At 38.3% G+C, this 23,193-nt stretch overlaps 1 protein-coding gene across 1 annotated transcript in view; it reads right to left on the bottom strand.

The window, feature by feature from the left end:
• The window catches only part of TTC39C (tetratricopeptide repeat domain 39C), a 68,065-nt gene continuing 44,872 nt past the window's right edge, over window positions 1-23,193 (bottom strand). The window contains exons 7-14 of the mRNA XM_034762780.1: window positions 19,023-19,116; window positions 15,851-15,958; window positions 15,259-15,368; window positions 14,418-14,541; window positions 12,180-12,277; window positions 9,955-10,059; window positions 3,107-3,145; window positions 1-2,620 (exon numbers count right to left, since the gene is read on the bottom strand). Coding sequence (XP_034618671.1) covers window positions 2,531-2,620; window positions 3,107-3,145; window positions 9,955-10,059; window positions 12,180-12,277; window positions 14,418-14,541; window positions 15,259-15,368; window positions 15,851-15,958; window positions 19,023-19,116 — 768 coding nt within the window. The 3' untranslated portion in view covers window positions 1-2,530. The remainder of the gene's footprint in view (window positions 2,621-3,106; window positions 3,146-9,954; window positions 10,060-12,179; window positions 12,278-14,417; window positions 14,542-15,258; window positions 15,369-15,850; window positions 15,959-19,022; window positions 19,117-23,193) is intronic.

Genomic DNA, 23,193 nt, shown 5'->3' with positions numbered 1-23,193 from the left:
CATGTTTTCTTTTAATTTTACTCAGCAGAAATATAAAAGTGCAGTTTCTGTAAATTAATGACATGTACAGTACACCACAATAAATATTCTTATTTTTGGTGACATCTAAAAATTCTAGTTATTTACTTGAAATGAGTCATAATGAGATAAAAACTGTGTCAACAACCAAAAAATACCTGACCCAATGAAGATAAAATCTTAAACATATTCACCAGGAAGATGCATATTGCATTATTGCAATTAGACCATGCCTCCGAGCTCTAAAGTATAAAAACTTATTCAAGTTATGTAAAATACAGTTGAGATTGTTCTCATCACAGGCATAATCTAATATAAAAAATAACTGACATTTACAAATAAGGAGATTCTCCTACGAGGGGAGAAAAATACAGAAACAGTTCCACTTCAGTGATGATTTTCTGGACTTCATGGAGAAACTAAAACTTGCACAGAGCTGAGGTGTTGTATGAGTACATAGTGAGACAAGGCTGTTTCCATGCCACTCCAACTCAACAGACCTGGTGAGAGGAGTAGGCCATTTGATAAGCCTACTTTCACAATGTGTCTACCATTCATCTGGGGTATTTTGACCCTTCACATCTCAACACAAAGTGAATGCAGGAGTTGTGTGGACAGTATGTTCTTGCATTCAGTTCAAATGGTGTACTACAGGAAATCTGTGGGTAATGTAAAGTTGCCTATTTTCTACTTATCCAGAGTGGACTATATTCTTGATTAAAAAACAAAAAGTCAGAAATAAAAAGAAGTCAAGTATATTACGCTCACTTTTAAACCACAATCAGGGTTCTAAGTAATATACAGTATAATGTTCCTATCCAATACTTGTTTGAATTGACCAATTCAAATAAGGATTGAACTCACAAAGCCAGAATTTTGTGACTCAGTATTACTGAATCAAACCTAAGGTGAAACATGTTCACTACATGGACTGTAACTAGATCATAAAACAATAAAGCTACATTATAGCCTCTAGGATTCACAAAGTCTTTATCCTCATCTTGGACTGCAATAAAAAGGGGAGATTGGACTGCTCCTAAGCAAATCCCTAATGGTGGGAATTCTGTATTTCTAGTTAGAAAGCAAAGGTTGTTATCCTAATCTTTTCTCTCTGCCTAGTGAATATACAGCATTACTTCCCCCCCCTCCACATCAGGTCTCATTTGAGATGCAACTCCTGAAGCAAACCAGTGCAGGTTAGATGTGGGCAAAATACTACATTTTGGAAACATTCTGCAGAGACAAAATTAGAGAGAGAGAGAGAAAGAAATTGAGCTAGGAAACATTTAAAGCAACCTGGCTGGAGCAAAGATAAGGCTTTATGCTAACCATTTCCAAGGAAATCCAGTCATCCGTTATGCAAAGCAACAGAATTTACTACCATTCTGGCCAGGTTTCACATTTTTTGTAAGTAAAATGTATATCTCCATAAAATATTATACTAAAAAGAATGTAACAACATAAAAAGACAGTGAATATTACTGATTGTCAGGTAAACAGATTACAGTATTACTACACGTTTGGCCATGTTTTTAAAGTTATATGGTCCTGGCAAATATTCTTAAGCTGACTGAGGTATATGAATACTTTAAACACCTGAGGTTTAGAGTACCATATATGGAAGTAAGGGAAGTGATACTATTCAGTAAGACAACCTTACTTAAAAATAAGGGGGTTTAAAAATTACTTTTTAAGGTTACTGCCTTATCTTACAATATTTGGCAACCTAAGTGGAAAAGAATTTGCTAAACTTTGGAACATCTAGCCTAGCAGGCCAATGCACCATGTAGAACATTAAGAACAAAACTAAAATGACCCATACAGTAACTAAATGTCAAAAACAAAATATATGTCTGGAACATACCAGAAGCAGAGAACCTAAATATTTTCATAATTTATTACATATATGGGTGGAATTTTTCTAAAATAGACACACAATATGCATCAAGACATTGGATTAACCCAGTAAATATAATGAGCAGACTGGCTATTATCCTGGCTGAACAATTTTCTTCTTTTGTGCCCCTCTTTTTTGTTGGCTTTTGAAGGAAAAAAAAGTTCTGTCCATCTCTGCAAACTTACAATTTTCAACAATTATGTATATTGTATTATTTTCATCAAACATGAGGTTGTTCTCCCTAGAAAACATCTTTTAGACATATTTAAACAGGTAAATGATACCTGTCAAAACTGAGCCAATGTTGTGGTAAATCAGATATGTGCTTATTGTGCAGGTAAGGCTACGATCAGACTACACGTTTTCAGCTTGGCTTAAACTAAACAGAGTTAAAATACGACATCACTTAACCCTCTCTTTCTGTCTGACTTATTTTGTTTTTAATGATTAAGACTGTAATACTTTACTACATCACACCAATTCTGAACATTCTAGGAAAGTGTCTCTGGCACAAGTGGTTTTCAGAAGAAAAGCCAATCTTCCCAAAAGCTTAACCTCTGCTTTATCTTAAAGTGCGGAAACCGTGGGAAAGAATATGTCAAGACTTCCTGGCTGTCACTGTGGAACCACTTCCCTCAGAGACGCTAAGGCTGCATGTATGCGGACATGCAATCTGTTCTCAAAATCATATCCAGTGAATTCCTCCTGCAACACAAAATACATACAACTATTAACCTCATTGACCGTAGGATGTCAAGGTGACTTGCTGAGGATGCTTAAGAAGTCACTGAGCTACAAAACAGTAACTAGGACAAGGAAAAAGGCCCTTGGAGCTTGAAAATTGCTAATAACCCTCTTCCCTTACCAAAATTAAGCAATGGTGTTGGTAAAGAGATTTCCCCAGCACAGTCCACCAATTAGAAGAAGGTTCCCCTCTACCTCTGAAGTGCAAGCAGAGACCAGTCTACTTCTCTATTAAAGGCTTGCACAGTAACTGGGAAGTTGTATATGTCCAAAAGCTCCAGGAAATCCCAAGCTGCATGCAATGAATAAAAGGAATGACCAGTTCCAGTGTATATATATATAAAGTTATAGAGCATCAGTGATATACACCAACACTTTAAAACCTGCACCACAAGCTGAACTCTGAAATTCACTTAACAGCAGGATTAGGTTGTGTTGATTTGTTACCTTTGCCTGGAGAAGAAAGATTTTGCCTCTTGGCACAGTCTAGAAAAAGGAGAAGAAAATATCACTTTAGAAGAATGTACACATGGCAGAAAGGTCAAAAAGAATCTTTTAAAGTATAATGGTCAGCCAACAAGAACTAAGGTCTCAACCCTGAAAATACTACTGGGTCTACTGGGACTACTCATGGTAGTAAACACTCCTAACGAGGTACCTGACTGGTACTGGTCCTGCTGTATGTATTTCTGTATGTATTTAAAAAACAACACTTCTGTCTACTATAGATAGATAGATTAGAGAGCGCACTAGCTATAAGCACTACAGTGAGCTACCATATACAGTGAAAACACTAAAGTTATAGGCAAACTAAAGTTTAAGAATAGCAAATTTACTCTTTTGACCAATTCAACTTGCAAAACACATCAATTATACACTGAGATTTCTCAAGAGTTTCAACTTTTTTTTTCTTATCTGTTTCAGTTTACTCATTCGAACCTCCTCTTTAGAGCTACTAAAAGATTTCCATACTTCATACAACTTGCCCTTCTGCAATAATAATCATGGGATAAAGATAGACCTTATTAGAATGATTTGGAAGAGAAAAGAGAATATTTTGTTTTTCAATAATGAGCTATTTTTCTTGATATAGCAAAGGTTACTCAAGCCTGTACGAAAAATTTGATATTTTCAACTGAACTTTTATTACTGGATTTGAAGATTTCTACTCTATTCCCCAGTAAGATGCATATGATTTTTTTTTTTTTAATTTTAAATTTTCTACAAGTATGCCAACAAAGGATAAAAAAAGATACTGAGAAAGATGAGTGATTCAAATGAGTATATTACTTCATTTTTTCTGAATATAAATACCTTAAATATTTGTAGTTTATTTCTAAATGGTATAGCTACATTCAAAAGTGTATAAAATATTGCCAATAAAGTCTGTGTTTTGCACAAACTGATCTTAGTCTCTTATATAGCATCTACCACCATGGTATCGAAGAGCTCAATGAATGGAAGAGTTTAAAAATAACGAAGTTAATTCAGATGCAATGCTGATCTCATAGATAAATATGAATAACTTCAAATTAAATTGAAATACTTCTTTTATTAAAAGTCATGATTTTTATGATGAAAATGCAAAATCAGTATCTGTATCTTTCATTCATTAACTTCAGTATGTTTAATCCTTTTCTTCTATGCCCCAAGTTAATTTCCAGAATTTTTTATTTGTACAAGATCTAAAATTCTGAGAATCATATTGTAACTAAAAATGATCCACACTGATGGGATATGCATACCCCTGGACTGTGAACTATCTTCTAGAAAGCACTGTATGCTGGGATCCACTCACCACCATGCCCAGTTCGGATGGTATAAAATGGTGAGCAGCCCCAATCATCAATCAGTTACTTCCTCTAATTCACAAATCTCTTTACAAGAGACTCCAAAAAAGTAGGAAGATGTAGGATTTAAATCTCCTCCCTCTCCCCCCCCAAAAAACACATTAAAAACATAGGTTGAAAGCTCTCAAAAGTTAGTCCTGTGCACTGAACGAGACGGGTCCTGTGGAAGAAATAATATGTGATCATATAATTTAAAACTATATCATAATTAGGCTTGGAAGGATTAGATTTTTATTTGTAAATGTCAGTAAATGTCAATTTCACCATACCCACGCAAACGGATAATAAATATTTCCATTGATAATAATCAAATTTCAGATAGGCAAAGAAAGAAAAATGCTGGTTGAGACCTTATTCAAGTTTGATTTGAGGATATTTACTTTGTATATTTTGATGTTATGCTGACAATTTGCATTTAATAGTTATAAAGCTTTAACTTTTTGAATCTCAACATTCACAGTCATAAAATTGTCCGACTCTTATTTTCTGACAACCCCACATACTTTCCCAAAAATGAAAATTAAAAAAAGATAAAAATGGAAAAAAATGCTTTAAACCCATTGTGATGTTGCAATATATAATTTTATAAAAATATGCTAATGAGTGAATATAATGTAACTGAAATATGCTTCATGCAAAAGGTCTCTTGTAAGGTATCATTACAAAGCTTATAATCTACTGAGTATGATCATCCTATTTGTATAAATGTATCACTCTTGTATCTGAAACTAGAAATATGAAATATAACTCTGAGGGCCTATTGTAATTATGCAAAATGTGGGCCATTAATGGTGGTTTGGAATCTTGATGACTCTCATTAACCAGGACAATTGTCTGCAGATGGGTGTATTTTACCTGTAAGTCTTCCTGTACACCTGTGTGCTGGCAAGTGGGCATTGAAGTCTTGCAGTGACATGTGATCATGTCACCTGAACTGGAATCCATCTTTAACCTGGTGTCTTTCCATTGAGAAGGAAAGGGTGGGAACCCAGAGAGGAACAAAGGATTCCTGCCTTATGCAAAAGATATATAAAGGGGTGGAACAGAACAAAGGGAGGAGAGGAGCTATCATGAAGAATCCCCTAGCTACCACCTGAGCTGGAACAAGAGCTGTACCAGGGGAAAGAATTGTGCCCAGGCCTGGAAGGTGTCCAGTCTGAGGAAAAAAAACTTACTGAAGCATCTCTGAGGGTGAGATTATCTGTATTCAGTTTGATTAGACATAGATTTGCGCATTTTATTTTATTTTGCCTGGTGACTTACTTTGTTCTGTCTGTTACTACTTGGAACCACTTAAATCCTACTTTCTGTATTTAATAAAATCACTTTTTAACTTATTAATTAACTCAGAGTATGTATTAATACCTGGGGGAGCAAACAACTGTGCATATCTGTCTATCAGTGTTATAGAGGCGAACAATTTATGAGTTTACTCTGCATAAACTTTATACAGGGTAAAATGGATTTATTTGGGTTTAGACCCCATTGGGAGTTGGGCATCTGGGTGTTAAAGACAGGAACACTTCTGTTAGCTGCTTTCAGGTAAACCTGCAGCTTTGGGGCAAGTAATTCAGACCCTGGGTCTGTGTTGGAGCAGACTGGCGTGTCTGACTCAGCAAGACAGGGTGCTGGGGTCCCGAGCTGGCAGGGAAAGCAGGGGTAGGAGTAGTCTTGGCACATCGGGTGGCAGCTCCCAAGGGGGGTTCTGTGATCTAACCTGTCACACCCATAATTTTGAACTACTGTGAAAATTTAAATAGATAAAAATCTAAAAAAATGCTTAAAATAAACATTGATATTATTTGTCAAAATATGAAAACCAAATTCTGCAAAGCCTAATCATAATTCATAGACATGGGAAGGGGGTTCACAGATGATCATAAATCCAACATTTCTTAACTTCTGAGTTCTTTACTTTGCAACTTTTTTAACACATTAAAAAACCCAACCCTAAGTTATTTGTAAAACTGAAAAAAAACAAACATTTCATCATCATAATCACTCCCCACATAGGTCACCAGCAGGGATGGGATCTGTAGATCCATAGCACAGTGCTCTACTACTTGGGCTAAAAGAGTAATTGGTAACAAGTTATCTTTTATGTGGACCCACCACTGGAGGGGGATAAAAACACACATACTTTGCCTGAGTTTCATAGCTATTTGCTAGACAGCAAAGGAATGTCAAGACTCAGAGTGACTGGGTTCATTTCCAGGTTCTGAAGGACAGTGTACTCAAGAAGTTATAGACTCTGCCTTTCCCAGCCTCTCCCTGTTCCCCTCTATTCATACTTCATCTGCTGCTCATATTGGCAGCTATAAAAAATAAAAAAAAAAACATAACAAATGTAAGAAAAAGGAAGTGGATAGTAATGAATATAAATTGGAAGTTAGGAATTGTAGAAAACTGATAAGGGAAGCAAAGGGTCACAAGGAGAAATCTATGACCAGCAGAGATGAGGATAAGGAGGTTTTTTAAAATATATTAGGAACAAAAAGAATCCAGACAATCCATATGGAAATGGTAGAAGTGTTAAATAAATATTTCTGTTCTGTATTTCAGGAAAATATAGATGATATAGTCTCATCATATAGAGATAACACTCTTTCCATTCCACTAGTTTCATCGGAGATATTAAACAGAAACTACTCACGTTAGACATTTTTAGACAAGAAGGCCCAAATAAGTTGCATCCAAGAATTTTAAAATAACAGGTTAAGGAGCTCACTTGACCTTTAATGCTGATTTTCAATAATTCTTGAAACACAGGGGACATTCTAGAAGACTGTAAGGAAGGTAACATTGTGCCAATTTTTAAAAAGGGTAAACGGGATGACCCAGGTAATTATAGGTCTGTCAGTCTGACGTTGATCCCAGGCAAGATAATGGAGCGGCTGATAAGGGACTCGATTAATAAAGAATTAAAGGAGGGCAATATGGTTAATGCAATTCAAAGTGGATTTACGGAAAAAAGGTTCTGTCAAACACAACTGATATTTTTTATGAGATTACCTTTATCAACCACATTTGTAGTGTGCATGTAATGTACTTAGACTTTTCTAAAGTGTTTGACTTGGTACCACATGAGTTTTGATTAAAAAACTAGAATGATATAAAATTAACATTAAAATATTAAAAAACTGGCTAACTGATAGCTCTCAAAATGCAACTGTAAACAGGGAATTGTCATCAAGCAGGTGTGTTTCTGGGGGGTGGGTGGGTGTGGTCTTGCAGGGATCAGTTCTTGGCCCTATACTATTTAATATTTTTATCAATACCTGGAAGAAAACATAAAATCATCACTGATAGTGCAGATGACACAAACATTGGGGAGAGTGGTAAATAATGAAGAGGAGATGTCGCTGATTCAGAGCAATCTGTATTGCTTGGTAAACTGCAAGCAATATGCAAACAATATGTGTTTTAATATCGCTACATGTAAATACTGTATATACACATCTAAGAACAAAGAACACAGGCCATACTTATATGATAGAGGAACTATCTTAGGAAGCAGTGATTCTGAAAAAGATTTGAGAACATGATGGATAATCAGCTGAACATGAGCTCCCAGTGTGATACTGTGGCCAAAAAAGCTAATGTAATCCTGAGAAACAAAAGGGGAATCTCAAGTAGGAGTAGGGAGGTTATTTGACCTCTGTATTTGGCACTAGTGACCTGCTGCTGGAACACTATCCAGTTCTGGTGCTCACAATTCCAGAAGGATGATGCAAAACTGGAGAGGGTTCAGAGAAGAGCCATCTGAATGATTAAAGGATTAGAAAACATACCTTCCAGTGACAGACTAAAAGAGCTCAAACTATTCAGTTTAACAAAGAGAAGGTTAATGGATTACTTGACTACAGTTTGTAAGTATCTACATGTGTAACAAATATTTAATAATGGGCTCTTCAATCTAGCAGGGAAATGTATAACATGATTCAATGGCAGGAAGCTGAAGCTAGACAAATTCAGACTAGAAATAAGGCATACATTTTTGACAGTGATAGTAATTAAGCACTGGAACAATGCACCAAGGGTTGCAGAACATTCTCCATCACTGACCATTTTTAACTTAAGATTGGATGTTTCTACAAGTAAAAACTGTGAGAAAGACTGAAACCCATACATCAGAAGGCAGAAAGCAGAGAAGTCAGTCTGAGTGGATTTTCAGTATGTTCCAAACTTGCTGCATCTTCAGTACTCAAGAGGAGCTTTTATACCTTGTGGTGTGAGATAGGGGAATGGGTGGTCCCAATAAAAACAGCTTTCCAGAAGATTCTGAGCTCATGAGCCAGGCATGTATTTATCCATAGGCGTGGGAATTAGCGGTGCGGGGGGTGCTGCTGCACCCCCAGGTTTCATGCACGGTCCCAGCTGCTGCCGGACCCGCGCCCAGGGCTCTGCTCCCGGCCCTGCACCTGTGGTCCCAGTGCTGCCAGCCCCGTGCCCAGAGCTCTGCTCCCAGCCCCAGCTGTGGTCACAGCCTCAGCCCCCTTATTCTTGTCCATGTGCCCCCACCCTTCCGGAGCCACAGCCAATCCTGGCCCCAGCTCTGGGGCGAGGGGGCACAGACAAGGGTAAGGGGTGTGTGAAGTAAAAAGTTTAGGGAGCACTGGCTTTCAGCACCCCCACTGTAAAAAATATTCCAGTGTCACTGTACTTATCCCAAGAGTGGGGGATATATATATATAGGGAATCCTTAAAGATGTTTATTTTGACACAGAACTAATTAAGCTCACCAATATTTTTGCTTCAATAATTTTTGTTGTTGTTTATATGATTTTCTTTTCTTTTTAAATTTTAGCTATAAAATAGACAGGGACTTGGAGTGGTTCTCCTGAGCTTATTGCTAGAGAGTGTCACCAGCTGGTGGCCAGGAATGAAATGTTTCAGTGCAGCTGCCTTGGACAGTCTGAGATCCATATTTATTATATAAATAGGTAAAAATGAGCAGTACTGAAACCAATCATTATTATACCATCACAGGTACACACAACGCCCCTGGAAATGTCACAGTGTAAACTTTGTATGATGTAGGCTACTCTCTACAGTAGGATATCACCACGTAGACAATAATACACGATCACACTAAAGACACAAAACTAAAGGGACTCTATACACTGGTGGAAAAGTAATTAAAATTAACTCCTATACCTGATAACTTGTAAAATAACACATTTTCACTGTCCATTTAGAGTGGTCACAGTTGATCCCCTTTCCACTTCCAAAAATCATAGAATCATAGATTATTAGGGTTGGAAGGAACCTCAGGAGATCATCTAGTCCAACCCCCTGCTCAAAGCAGGTTCAATCCCCAACTAAATCCCCAAATGACCCCTCAAGGATTGAACTCACAACCCTGGGTTAAGCAGGACAACGCTCAAACCACTGAGCTATCCCTCCCCCCATGGATGTAAGATGTAAGATGTACTCTACTGTTACCTCTGGATTGTCTAACAAAAGACAGCCAAGTTCATAGCAAGCATATGGCTGAATGTATAAGTTGTTTTGACGGCACAGTTCATCTTTAACAGCTCGCTGAAAAAACTGTAAGAGAAAAATCAATGTTTATACATTAAAAAGAGTAGTCTCTCGTTTGTTTTGGAAAACTAAATAACCAGCACCCTCAACATCAAGCACCACAAGCCAACTCCAAAATCATAATCTGAATGGAGCAACATTTCCTATGTCTTAAAGAATCCTTAACAGCAGTGATCATATGAATTCATATCAGCATCTGCTGTTAGAGAAAAATGTTAGGTCTGTGTCCAAAAAAATTTATGAATTGATCCAAAGATTTTATATCTTTAGCTGAAAAAAAATTACAGGTTTAACATGGTTCTTTAACAATTGGTGGTCATGGATACAGATTCTTTACAATAAATTGGACAGAATTAGAAATAAGAGTTCACCAACCATCACCTCCTTCATTGTCTTTGTGTGAATTGGGTTCCATTTGCAAAAATAAAACAAGTTCAAAGAATTCGGTGATTGCAGAACAAATTCCAATTCCATCTACATTAAAAAGGGATCTTTGAAATTTGCTAATACACAGAACCATCTTTCTTTTCAATTTTCCATTAGATCTAGAGCAGTGGCCTCCAAAGTGGGGTGCGCGCACCACAGGAGGATCCTTGGGGGTGTGCGGCAGGAGGAGCACTTTTTTTTTTGCGCTTCGTCAAACGGGAGTCCGAGTGGCTTTTTTTTTTTTTTCTGCTTTGGCAAAAATGGTAGAGCCGGCGCGGCAGGGGGTGCGTGCTCAAAATTTTTTTTACTGATGGGGTGCGTGATCAAAAAAGTTTGGAGACCACTGCTCTAGTGTAAGGGTGTTCAAACTCAGTCCAACTGAGAGAGCTGCATTGGCAGATAGCAAAAGCCTGAGGGATGCCCTAAATTTGTACAGATTGCAGCCACTCAATTTGGAAGTGTGATCCACAGAACCCATAATGTAATACAGGGTGGGCAAACTTTCTGGCCCGACGGCCACATTGGGGTTGCAAAACTGGATGGAGGGCCAGGTAGGGAAGGCAGTGCCTCCCCAAACAGACCGGTCCCCGCCCCTTATCCACCCCCTCCCACTTCCCACCTTCCTCAGAACCCCCAACCCATCCAACCCCCCCGCTCCTTGTCCCCTAACTGCCCCCTCCCAGAACCCCCTGCCCCTGAGACCCCACCCCCTATCCAACCCCCCTGCTCCCAGTTCCCTGACTGCCCTGACACCATCCACACCCCCACTCCCTGACAGGCCTCTTGGGACCCCACACCTATCTGACCCCCTGTCCCCTGACCACCACCCTCAGAACCTCCGCCCCATTCAACCGCCCCCCACTCCCTGTCCCCTGACTACCCCCCAGAGCCATCCGCCCCTTATACAACCCCCCGGACCACTTACCATGCTGAGCAGAGCATGCAGAGCAACATGTTTGGCTGCCACGCCAGCGGGAGCCAGACATGCTGCCGCTCTGCTTGGCAGGAGCGCGCAGCTCCGCCGCCCAGAGTGCTGCCCACACGGCTCTGCAAGGGAGGGGGCTAGCCTCCCTGGCCGGGAGCTCAGGGGCCGGGCAGGACGGTCCTGTGCCCACCTCTGACTCAAGGTCCTGCTTGATGAAGGCTGTAATCACTGCACATCACACTTCCATAATTATACCTGAGGTTTGATCATAGGCCACATGGCAGAGCACAGAAGGCTGCCTTTGTCCTGTGGACCAAATTTTGGCCACCCTATTTTAGAGCTTAAGATGGCTTTAAAGTATATCACTGACAGAAGCTGAGCTGTCTTAAAAAAAAAAAAAAAAAAAAAAAAAAAGTCAACATGCTAAACCCTGTTTAATAGCCCAGAGGCACAATTCTTTTTTGAAATTCTCCACTTCCTCTTTTTCCCTTCAACTCCCACCCTGGCTGGCCACCTCAGCTGATACATTTGCTAAACATTAGCCCTTAATAGGAACTGGGAATCACTGAAGCCCATGTTTTAGCCTTTTCCTGACATACAATATGAAATCCAGTAATACATACTATCTCAGAATACTTTGAAAAGACTTAATATCCTCTACTATCATTCACCCAGTGCGTCAGTAACACCAACAAACAGAAGTTCGTACTGAATCAGAAATGGGGTTATTTATAAGATAGTTGGGTACATCATTATTGTCTTTGTAACAACTTACCTGAACCGCATCTTCAGAATTTCCTAAGCATTTATGTATGGAACCAAGAAGCAAATTCTTCAAACCAACAGAAGATGAATCATCAACCTCATGACAAGCTTAATTAAAAAAAATCAAATTAAACTTTTAAATCAAATTATACTCCCTTTAAAATAAAAATGATTTTTTTTAATAATCAGATTAGAAAGTGTCTAACTTCTGTAGCTTAATTTTAACTAGCAATGGCCAGTCTCAAATATTGTAATCTGTATCTTTCATGTTCTCTCAGCTCTAATTAAAAAAAAAAAAAAAAAAAGTAAAGTAATTTTCTAGCCCTCGTGTTTGCGGAGAAAAAACTTGAAAATGTGACCCAAGTAAACCTTAAAGGCTCAAAGCCAGATGACCAATTAAAATAACCCATTTTTGTTTTGTTTTAGAAACTCAGAATTCTGGGGGCTTGACTCATGATATCTGAATGTTTGGGAGGTAGCAATACTGGTTATTACGGGGAGAATATACTCACTTCACATTTTGAAGGCAATGATGCAGACATATCTACCTGAGTTTGCACAGATGCTTAAACTATGTGCACCATACATTTCAACAGGTGCTAACTCAGCTGCTTTAAACGCCAACATTGTAAACCTATGTCACTGTTCACTTAAGCATATAAGAAAGGAGGTATCATATTATGAAGATCTATAGTTTCCCAGTGTAGGCCAGGGCCATGTACAGAACATGTATATGGTAAGTTTTCAGAGGGAGCACAATAGATTTTTTTATCCCCCTGAAATAAATAGGGTTCAGCTTTCAAAAGGGTGGGAAACATGTGAGGGAAACAAGATCTAGTATTTATTATTTCAATTTATTTTGAGTGTCCATCTTATGGATGCTTTACAAAAATTAACAGACATTGGAAACACTAACATATTTACATATCACAGGAATATGTAACGGTGTGATCTAAAGGTTTTATCAGCAGGATTTTGGAGTTATTCATGAAATATGAGTAGAATACAAGCTCATGCCAAAAGAACTTTAATACTAAACACTATAATTTATTCTGTACGTGCCACCTAAATTACAGAAAAGCTATTTTACAAATGTTTGAGAGAGTTTATAAAACTTGTATAGGAACTATTTTTCGTATTTCTTGTATATTAGAACCAGATGCCTTACCTTCTTTAAGTCCAAATGTACAGAGCTCAGATGGAGCTATTAAAAGAAACAAACAAAAACCCACCACCACAAAAAGCCCTCAAGAAACTATTATTTTTAGACACAAAAATTTCTTTATTTAAAAAGGTCTTTCTAGCACCTTTCAGGGCTAGAAAATTGAGAATCTGAATCTACCCCCTTCCAATTGTATAAAGCTCCTGCAGGGGCATGAATAATGTATTTTAAAGTTATTTTTATAGATAGAAAAGCTATTACTGGGGTAGGACTCTGGGCCTAAAGCAGATGTAATTTTCAATGCATTGAGTGCATGTGTGGCATACACAGAAATTCACCATGTAGAAAGAGGAGGACATATTTCAATTGCAGGTGGATTTAAAAAAAAAAGGGGGGGGGGTTATTTGAAGCTGCTCAGAAATCTTAAGGGAGATTGTTCAATGGGGAGAGAGGTGATCAAACGTGCATGATAAATTAATTTAACACATGACTCTGTAATTTTACACATGGATATCACTTCCATAGACACTTTTGGGGGTGAAGGGAGAGGATTGTGAGTTGTGTGTGTGTGTGACCGTGTGTATGTACATACCAACAGGACCACTGAGCTATTTAGAGTTACCTACAATCGTTACAGTTCCATATCTATTTCTCTAACCCCGGATATTAATGGAAGTTATGTACACTTAGGTGACAATTAAAACACAAATGGATTGCTGTGTTTTTTGGTTTCTTTTGTGGCTATGTTTAAAAGAGTCATTAAACAAAGTTGAACTAATACAATTATCTGCAGTACACTTGATTTTAAATTAAAATGCTTTCATGAATGTCAACTTTTTTTTTTTTTGAGAAAGCCTCTTCCTTCCAAGTGTCACTCTCCATTTCAAAATAAGTGTTAATTTGAGTCCTAATGCATGCCCTTTCCCATAACTATCCAAATAATTTAGCTCACTCATAAAATGTCCACACATATTTTAGTCTTCATACTACTGCAATCAGCTAGTCTTCATGAGAGAAAAAAGAAAACAGAAGAAAAAGAGAACATATTATCTCACTGAAAGAGATAGCCAAGGAAACATATCCTACCTTGGCTCATATGCTGTAGGTTAGAAAAGGAACAGTTTGGAAGGGCTTTCCACAAATACAACACTTCAATAGATGCCAGCACACACAGCTCTTTGGTTGGTGTCTGCTTCCTAAACCTGTCTGCCTGAAAACAGCAAAGATAGCTGTGCTAAGTTCATCTCAGAAGAAGAGACAGATAAGAGTCACAAACAGTAATTCTGATGTTTTCACAAAAGCAAGTAACAGTGTTAAAATGTTTGAGGCGTGAAAATTTAGCTTGCAGCTCTTTAGGACTAAAAATAAGTTGCTGAAATAATACAATTATTGTTTCTCAATCAAGATCAAAGTTATCTGGTACATGACTAACAAGTCTTGGGAAAAAAAAACTTAAAATAATACAATCTGAATATTGATGCAGTGGTGGACTAACTATTTTTCCAATAAAAGTTTGTGGGATCTTAAGTTTGTAGGGCCTTTCCACATCACTTCCAGATTCCAGAATGAGCTAACTAAGGGCATGCACAGTAGAGCTAACATCAGGGTAAAATGAAGCAGGAAGAAATGAAGCAGGAAGAAAGACTAGTGCTGTAGCTTTGGTATATCGGTATTTTTTTTTCCCTCTGAAAATTATGTAAACCAAGCTTAGTGGTGAGCTACCAACCTTTTTCCTGTTGGTAGTTCATTAAACTATAAAGCACTGTTCACTTTTTCCACCTGAATTCTTTCCACTAAGTTAACACTAGAGAAGCTGGCTACCGGAAAAAATATATACTTTGTTTAGAACAAAATCCATGAGTAAAAGATAACCCAATTGCCAATTGTAGTTACAGTACTGAAGCAACTCGATCCATGCCAACCAAACCTTTTTGACTGAGAATTGTTCAATCTGATTGTTTTTTCTTTTGAAAAGCTTCTGAACTTCCTTGAATACATTCTGCGCACCATCCACATCACCAGTGGCTCCTTGACACACTGTAATAAAGCGCACACACACAAAAATTCTGCTAAAGATTCCAGGATATGAAAGATAGGGAAAAATAGAGAGAGGGCATTATGCAGGTAAAGGAGAAAAGCATGGTCTTTTAGTAAAGGGAATTCAGGCACACAGTGTTCAACCCCCAGCTCTGCCATAGGCTTCCTGTATGATCTCTGACAAGACAATTTCTTGGTGGCTCAGTTCCTCATCTGTAAAATGGGGATAATTATACTTGTCTTTGAAGGTTCTTGTGATTAATTCATTAATGTTTGTGATGCACTGAATAATTATGGTGACAGTGGCCTTATAACTACATAAACAAAATCTGAGCCACAGCTCTTTAATATGGACAGTATAAAAGGAGGAATTAAATGAAGTTCCAAGTGTGCAATTAACTCTCACAATTGCAAAAGTTCATGACCCACACACACACACACTTTAACACGTTCATCACTAATTCTATCACTAAAAAACTAACCTGCTGTCAGGTAGGCATAATAGCACTGGGACCATCTTGATTCATTTTTAAGCCTTTCAAAGGATTCAAATGCATCTTTGAAATTCATTTCTATCATGCTGCACCAACCTAAAAATTAGAACAATTTTAACTTATGACAGAAATCATGTTAGTTTTACATGGTATAGGCAACTACATAAACAAAGAACTAATGTTTGTGAATACTTTGGGTTGTGGCAAGTCCAAAGATTTTAAGACACCCTGAGGAATTCCATAACATTCAAAAAAAAAAAAATCTTTTCTGAAAAATCTGAGGGGAAGTATAACTAAAACTTTATTGGAAATTGCCTCATTACCTATAACCACAGTATTATACAAGATAACAAATACATTTTTGAGGGATCGACTCTTGCATGTATCAATTCAAACAGGTTTCAAAAGTTTCAAGCAAAAAGATGCATTATCTTATTCAGTTCTCAGACTAGTAACAGAGAACTGCTATGCTCACTTTGTTTATGTAAGAAGGTTCAGTAACGAGTAGTACTTCTAAGTACTTACAGGTGTACCAAGGCTATAGAATCTTCTGTGGTTCTCATAAAATCAAACAATTGTATGACTGGAAGGGACCTTGAGAGGTCATCTAGTCCAGTCCCTTGCACTCACAGCAGGACTAAATATTATCTAGACCATTCCTGACAGGCGTTTGTCTAACCGGCTCTTAAAAATCTCCAATGATGCAGATTCCACAACTAGGCAATTTATTCCAGTGCTTAACCACCCTCACAGGAAGTTTTTTCTAATGTCTAACCTAAAAGGCCTTTTCTGCAATTTATGCCCATTGCTTCCTGTCCTACCCTCAGAGGTTAAGGAGAACAATTTTTCTCCCTCCTCCATGTAACAACCTTTTATGTACTGGAAAACTTATGTCCCACCTCAGTCTTCTCTTCTCCAGACTAAACAAACCCATTTTTTTTTTCCAAACTTCCTTCGTAGGTCATATTTTCTAGACCTTTAATCATTTGTGTTGCTCTTCTCTGGATTTTCTCCAATTTCTCCACATCTTCCAGAAATGCGGTGCCCAGAATTGTACACAATACTCCAGTTGAGGCCTAATCAGCGTGGAGTAGAGTAGAAGAATTATTTTTTGTGTCTTGCTTACAACATTCTTGATAATACATCCCAGAATGATGCTTGCTCTTTTTGCAACCATTTTACACTGTTGACTCATATTTAGCTTGTGATCCACTATGACTCCCAGATCCCTTTCTGCAGTACTCCTTCCTAGATAGCCATTTCCCAGTTTGTATGTGTGGGACTGAGTGTTCTTTCCTAAGTGGAGTACTTTGCATTTGTCTTTATTGAATTTCATCCTATTTTCTTCAGACCATTTCTCCAGTTTGTTCAGATCATTTTGAATTTTAATCCGACCCTCCCAAGCACTTGCAACCTCTCCCAGCTTGGTATCACCTACAAACTTTATAAGTGTACTCTGTATGACATTATCTGATTCACTGATGAAGATATAGAACAGAACCGGACCCAGAACTGATCTCCACGGGACTCCACTCGATATGCCCTTCCAGCTTGACTGTGAACCACTGATAACCACTCTCTGGGAACGGTTTTCCAACTAGTTATGCACCTTATAGTAGCTCTGTCTAGGTTGTATTTCCTTAGTTTGTTTATGAGATCATGCGAGATAGTATCAAAAGCCTTACTAAAGTCAAGATATACCACATCTACCACATCTATCCACAAGGCTTGTTACCCTCTCAAAGAAAGCTATTAGGTTGGTTTGACGTGATTTGTTCTTGACAAATCCATGCTGACTGTTACTTGTCACCGTATTATCATCTAGGTGTTTTCAAATGGATTGCTTGATTATTTGCCCCATTATCTTTCCAGGTACTGAAGTTAAGCTGACTAGTCTATAAATCCCTGTGTTGTCCTATTTCCCTTTTTATAGATGGGCACTATATTTGCCCTTTTCCAGTCCTCTGGAATCTCTCCCATCTTCCATGATTTTTTGAAGAAAATCGCTAATGGCTCAGATATCTCCTCAGTCAGCTCCTTGAGTATTCTGGGATGTATTTCATCAGGCCCTGGTGACTTGAAGACATCTAATTTGTCAATGTAATTTTTAACTTGTTCTTTCCCTATTTTAGCTTCTGCTCTTATCTTATTTTCACTGGCATTCACTATGTTAGACATCTAATCACTAACAACCTTTTTGGTGAAAACGGAAACAAAAAAGTCATTTAGCACTTCTTCCATTTCCACATTTTTGGTTATTGCCCACCCCCCTCGCCCTCCCTCCCCCGCCTTATTTAGTAATGGCCCTATCCTGTCCTTGGTCTTCCTCTCGCTTCTAACGTATTCGTAGAATTTTTCTTGTTACCCTTTATGTCTCTAGCTAGTTTAATCTCACTTTGTGCCTTAGCCTTTAAAATTCTGTACCTGTATACTTCTTCTATTTGTTTATATTCATCCTGTGTCATTTGACATAGTTTCAACTTTTTGTAGAACTCCTTTTTTGAGTTTCAGATCATTGAAGATCTCATGGTTAAGCCAGAGTGGTCTTTTGCCATACTTCTTATCTCTCCTATGCATTGGGGTAGTTTGCTCTTAGTTTTGCTAATCATAGCAGATACACTGAAGAAGAAAAAAAGTGAGATCGCCAAATTTTTGTTCTTCAGTTATATGTTAACAGAAGGCAATGGACATGATTGTTCAAGCCCTGGGAGCTCTGAAGCTCCAATAGGATTGTTAATCCCTGGCATAGAATCATTGATTCCACGGCAATGGATAGAAGCAGGCTTTCAGTCTTATGGAGTGGACACTAAAGCCTCAATAGAAAAGGCAGAGTAAAAAAGTAACCAGCTCTAATTTGTGCATTGAGCTCTTAATTCTATGGAGGTTTCTATACGTAGAAAAGCATGAATTACTACAGGTTGTATGTATGTTGTATGTTCAAAGATCATGCAGTCATCAGAGGTTACAAATCAATTGCCAACTAAGGAATCATAGGAAGGAGCATTATTAACAATCCATGCAATTAAGACACTCAAACTTTAATAACTTTTGAGGCATCAAATAATCAAAAAACCTTAACTAGAAAGAGCCAGAATATAAAATGGTGTCAATTAATCAAAATTTGAGAGCAGAATATGTACGTCATTGAAGTTATATTTACCAATTTCATATAGGCAGACATGTTGGATCTCTCTCTGATCTGTTGCAAGTTCCAAAGCAGTATGAAAGGAGGTCAAGGCACTGTTGATTTGACACTAAGAGGAAAAAAAAAAAAAAAAAAAAAAAAAAAAGAGATGATCATAATACAACTACTGTTAAATAAATGCAAATTTGAACAAGTACCATTATAATCACAATTCAAAAAAATCTTCAAATACAAATCTCTATTATCAGTAGCAATTAAAGAACAAATGATTATCTAGCAAATAGAAGGCCCCATATTTCACACAATAGTCACTAGTTTGCTGGAAAAGAAAGGGGCACAATATTCTGTTGAATGAGACTTGAGTCCAAGACAAATTCCTGACCTTGATGAGCAGAGTGGGGAGGAGGTGAAATTAATGAAATATTTGAACTAGTCAAATATTAATAGCTTGGTTGAAACAACAATCTGACTAGTTAGATAACCTGAGGGTGCTTTTGTTCAACTGAATAATACCATTAGCCTGAGCTAAATCAACTATTAACACCAAGCAACCGGAAGTCATATCTAATTTTGTCCTGAGCCAACAATGGGATCTGTGTGAGGAGACCTTTGCACCCATGTGGAGCCAGAGAGGCCTATGGTTGGTTAGCGATCAAAGATTAATGACAGCATACTTGGCAAAGGAAGAAGGGACGGAGTAGCAAACCGATCAGAGTATTTAAGCAACATAAAAGGTACCACTCATACAAAAGATAGAGTTTCGTATAATTTCTGCCTGGAAATGTGAATTTTACAGATTTTGGCATTATATATTTTTTTGTAATTGGTTTGAGGGTTTGAGATACAAACATAAGGATTCAGAATGCTTTCCATAGGCATGTGTATTTAGGGGCAAGTAGTTTTTATTTATTTTTCTATTCCACCAGATATATAGTCACAAGTCTTGTTACTTTAGAACAACAGTTTGAGATTTATTCCTATGGCAGTTCTGGATATAAGAATTTCTAAGTAAAGTGTAATACTCTGTGTCTTTATTTCCATAATATCATCTATAATGATTTCTGAATTCACAGATTTTTCATTTTCTTGAAAGTGTCTGAGCTCTGGATACAAACTGAAAGACTGGAGTGTGCTTCTGGATGAAATTTTATATATAAATCATCCCTCAGGGGGAGGCTAGGGTGACCAGACGTCCCGATTTTTAGGTGTTTGTCTCGAGATCAGTCGGGACGCAATTTGTCCCAATATTTCGTTCTGCCGGCAGTTTGTGGGTTTTTTTGCTCCGCCGGTGGACCCCGCCCGCCCTCGGTGTCCCGATATTTTTTTCCTCTCATCTGGTCACCCTAGGGAGAGGCAGAAGAGTTCAAAGGACTTGATGAAAACTCAGCCTCCCCTAATCCGCTGAGAAGGCTGAGGGTGCTTCTCCCTCTTATCAGGCAGATTTCTGAAGAAATAGCTTGGGGAGTGGGCGTGGGGGCTCTATTCTTAGTATCAACTAAAACTAGTAGATGTCTGATCGATGCCATCTTTTAGTAGCTAGAAAGGAGATGCACACGTTTCCTTACCTTCCTCATGAATAATTCCAGTACTTTAAGTTGTGTACACTAATTACTTGAAAGGTTTATCCTGCAAAGAACTGCCTCCCACACTGATGGTATCCTACATGCAGATCAAGCAGATTTCAGACCACGCCATAGTACCTGTGATCAAGTGCTGGCACTCAATACCCTAGACTGAGAATGGCTTCCAGACCAAGCAGAAGACATGCAGTATTTCTAGATCTTACTGGTCATGACATGATCCAACATATAGGCCTACTATACAAACTGTCATTGGTCCTATTGTGGTGCATTGTCATGGCTGTCGAACTGTTCCTGAGAGATAATCAGTTCCAAGTTTCACTTGGACAAAAAAAACAACAACAACAACACACCCCAGTTCCTGGAGACCTTAAAAAAATTGTCTACCTCAGGATTTAGTTCTATCACTAACACATTTGAACCTCTTCACAAATGACCTTCCCTACACCACTGCCAGGTGTTTTATCTATGCAGACATCTCTCTGGCGGTGCAGGACCAGGATTACTGGCACTTAGAAGTGCTGAATGCAGATGCAGAGAGAGATGGCCCACAATTATAAAAGATGGAGACTTAAACCAAGTGCTAAAAAAACAGCTTCCAGCTATTTCCATTTAAACCACTCCAAGGCCAACAAACAGCTCAACATTTTCCTAATTGACCACAGGCTGGACCACGATCCAAAATCTGTATATTTAGATGTTACATTGGACCCCAACTTGACTTTCAAGGACACCTTTCCAAGACCTTGCTGAAAATTAAGACAACCTGATCAGTGAACTAGCTGGTTCAACCTGCGGAGCCAATGTGTAGACACTAAGCAGCTCTGGGCTTACTTTGTGCTATTCTGCAGCACAGTATTGCCCTCCAGCTTCTCTGACACAGGACTAGTGGACACTCAGTTGAATGAAACCATGCATATAATAATTGGTACTATGAGATCAACCAGTCTGACTTGGATGCTGGTCCTGTCCAACACTGCCTCTTCGGACATCAGGCAACAAGTCATCTTGCAGAATCTGTCCCTTACGGTGCAAGACATGCCCATCTACCCCTGTTTAAAGATGCATCTAATCCACCAAGCCACCAAATTATTAACTAAAGGCACCCCATTTGGACAATTCCTCTAAGGGGACCTCAATGTCACCTCCAGATAGCATACTAGGTGGCAAGAACAAGGTTCAAACATAGCTAATACCTATCTTGTGACAGATTCAACAGTCCAGCCACCTGGTTTTGACTTTCCATGCCATCTGTAGGAAAAGTTCAGTCGCTTCAGATGTAGAGTGATCAGATGTGCTACAAATAGGGTGGCCAGATAGCAAGTGTGAAAAATTGGGGCACTTTTTGGGGGGGAGGGAGGAGAATAGCTGCATATACAAGACAAAGCCCCTAATATCAGGACGTCTGGTCACCCTAGCTGCAAATGACTAAGTGGGACCTTTGTGACTCTCCCCTTTGCTGCTGTGGCCAGTTAAAGAATACGTAGATCATATATTTGCAGACTGCATCCATTGACCAGGGCTGCCTGGTTCCCTCAGGGACTTGAACAATGTCCTTTTCTCAGCTACTGAATGGTTAACACATTTACACTGACACACTTGACTTTAACGTCTATTTAAATACAATAAGAGTACCTTTTTATGCTACGGCTCATAATTTTCTTAAGTTACAGCACAATGAAATTAACAAGATTCTTGTCAGGTTCATTGCTGTCCACAGGGTTCTGAATGGCAAATAGTTAAGCTGATCAAAAGCCTTGTTAATTTCACTATGCTGTTAGAGAAAATTATGGGCAGCAACTGTACTGAATCTGTGTCTCTGCAGACTCAGGAAGGCAATCATGTATCAGTTCACATTTGGGAAATGTATCTTCATAACATTAAGGGCTAGAAAAGATGTTTTGTAAATATAAGTTTTAATTTTGAAGAAATTGATGGCTTACATCGTCCAACTTTCCTGTCACTCAGGTAATGCAAGAGTCAGATATAATTTCTGGCTTATTAGCAAACTATTTTAGGGTAGTCCATGTGGACAACCGTAAAACTTCCTTTAGAGTCAGATTTAATTTTAGATCCTGATCTCACTGGCTACTGGATTCTCCATTGGCATCCTTGTCCCCTTATTCATTCTGTCTCAGTTCCATCTCAATATATTATTTGTTTTTCTTTTATTCTTCCTTCTTTGTTTTCATTTTATACATATCAAGAAAGTATAACTGATTATTGTTTACCAATACTACAATAAACTAATATTCATGTTTTAAAAAAATTCATTAAAAAAAATGAAACACTTTGGATCAAACTATAACATTCATTTTCTTCTAAAATAAATACATTTAATAAATATTGTAGTAAGAGGAGGCCCTGAGATATAAACGTTGGTATCAGAGGCCCGGTGTGAGGCCTAAGGCCTGAACTAAAGTAATGGTCATGACTTTGCTAACATAAAGCAAAGTTAAGCTCTGAGCCAGAGGCAGGCCCGGCTCTCAGAAGCTGGCAAGGAAAGGGCTGATGCTGCAAAAAAAGAGACATACCTAAAAGGTACTGGACACCAGATATCAGAACATACACTGTTCCGGAACATTCCACAGATAACATGGAACAGG

The sequence above is a fragment of the Trachemys scripta genome, chromosome 2 (assembly GCF_013100865.1).
Source record: "Trachemys scripta elegans isolate TJP31775 chromosome 2, CAS_Tse_1.0, whole genome shotgun sequence".
In the NCBI taxonomy this organism is placed as follows: Eukaryota; Metazoa; Chordata; order Testudines; family Emydidae; genus Trachemys; species Trachemys scripta.
The sequence above is the reverse complement of the archived record's forward strand: the minus strand, read 5'-3'. Positions and strand labels throughout refer to the sequence as shown.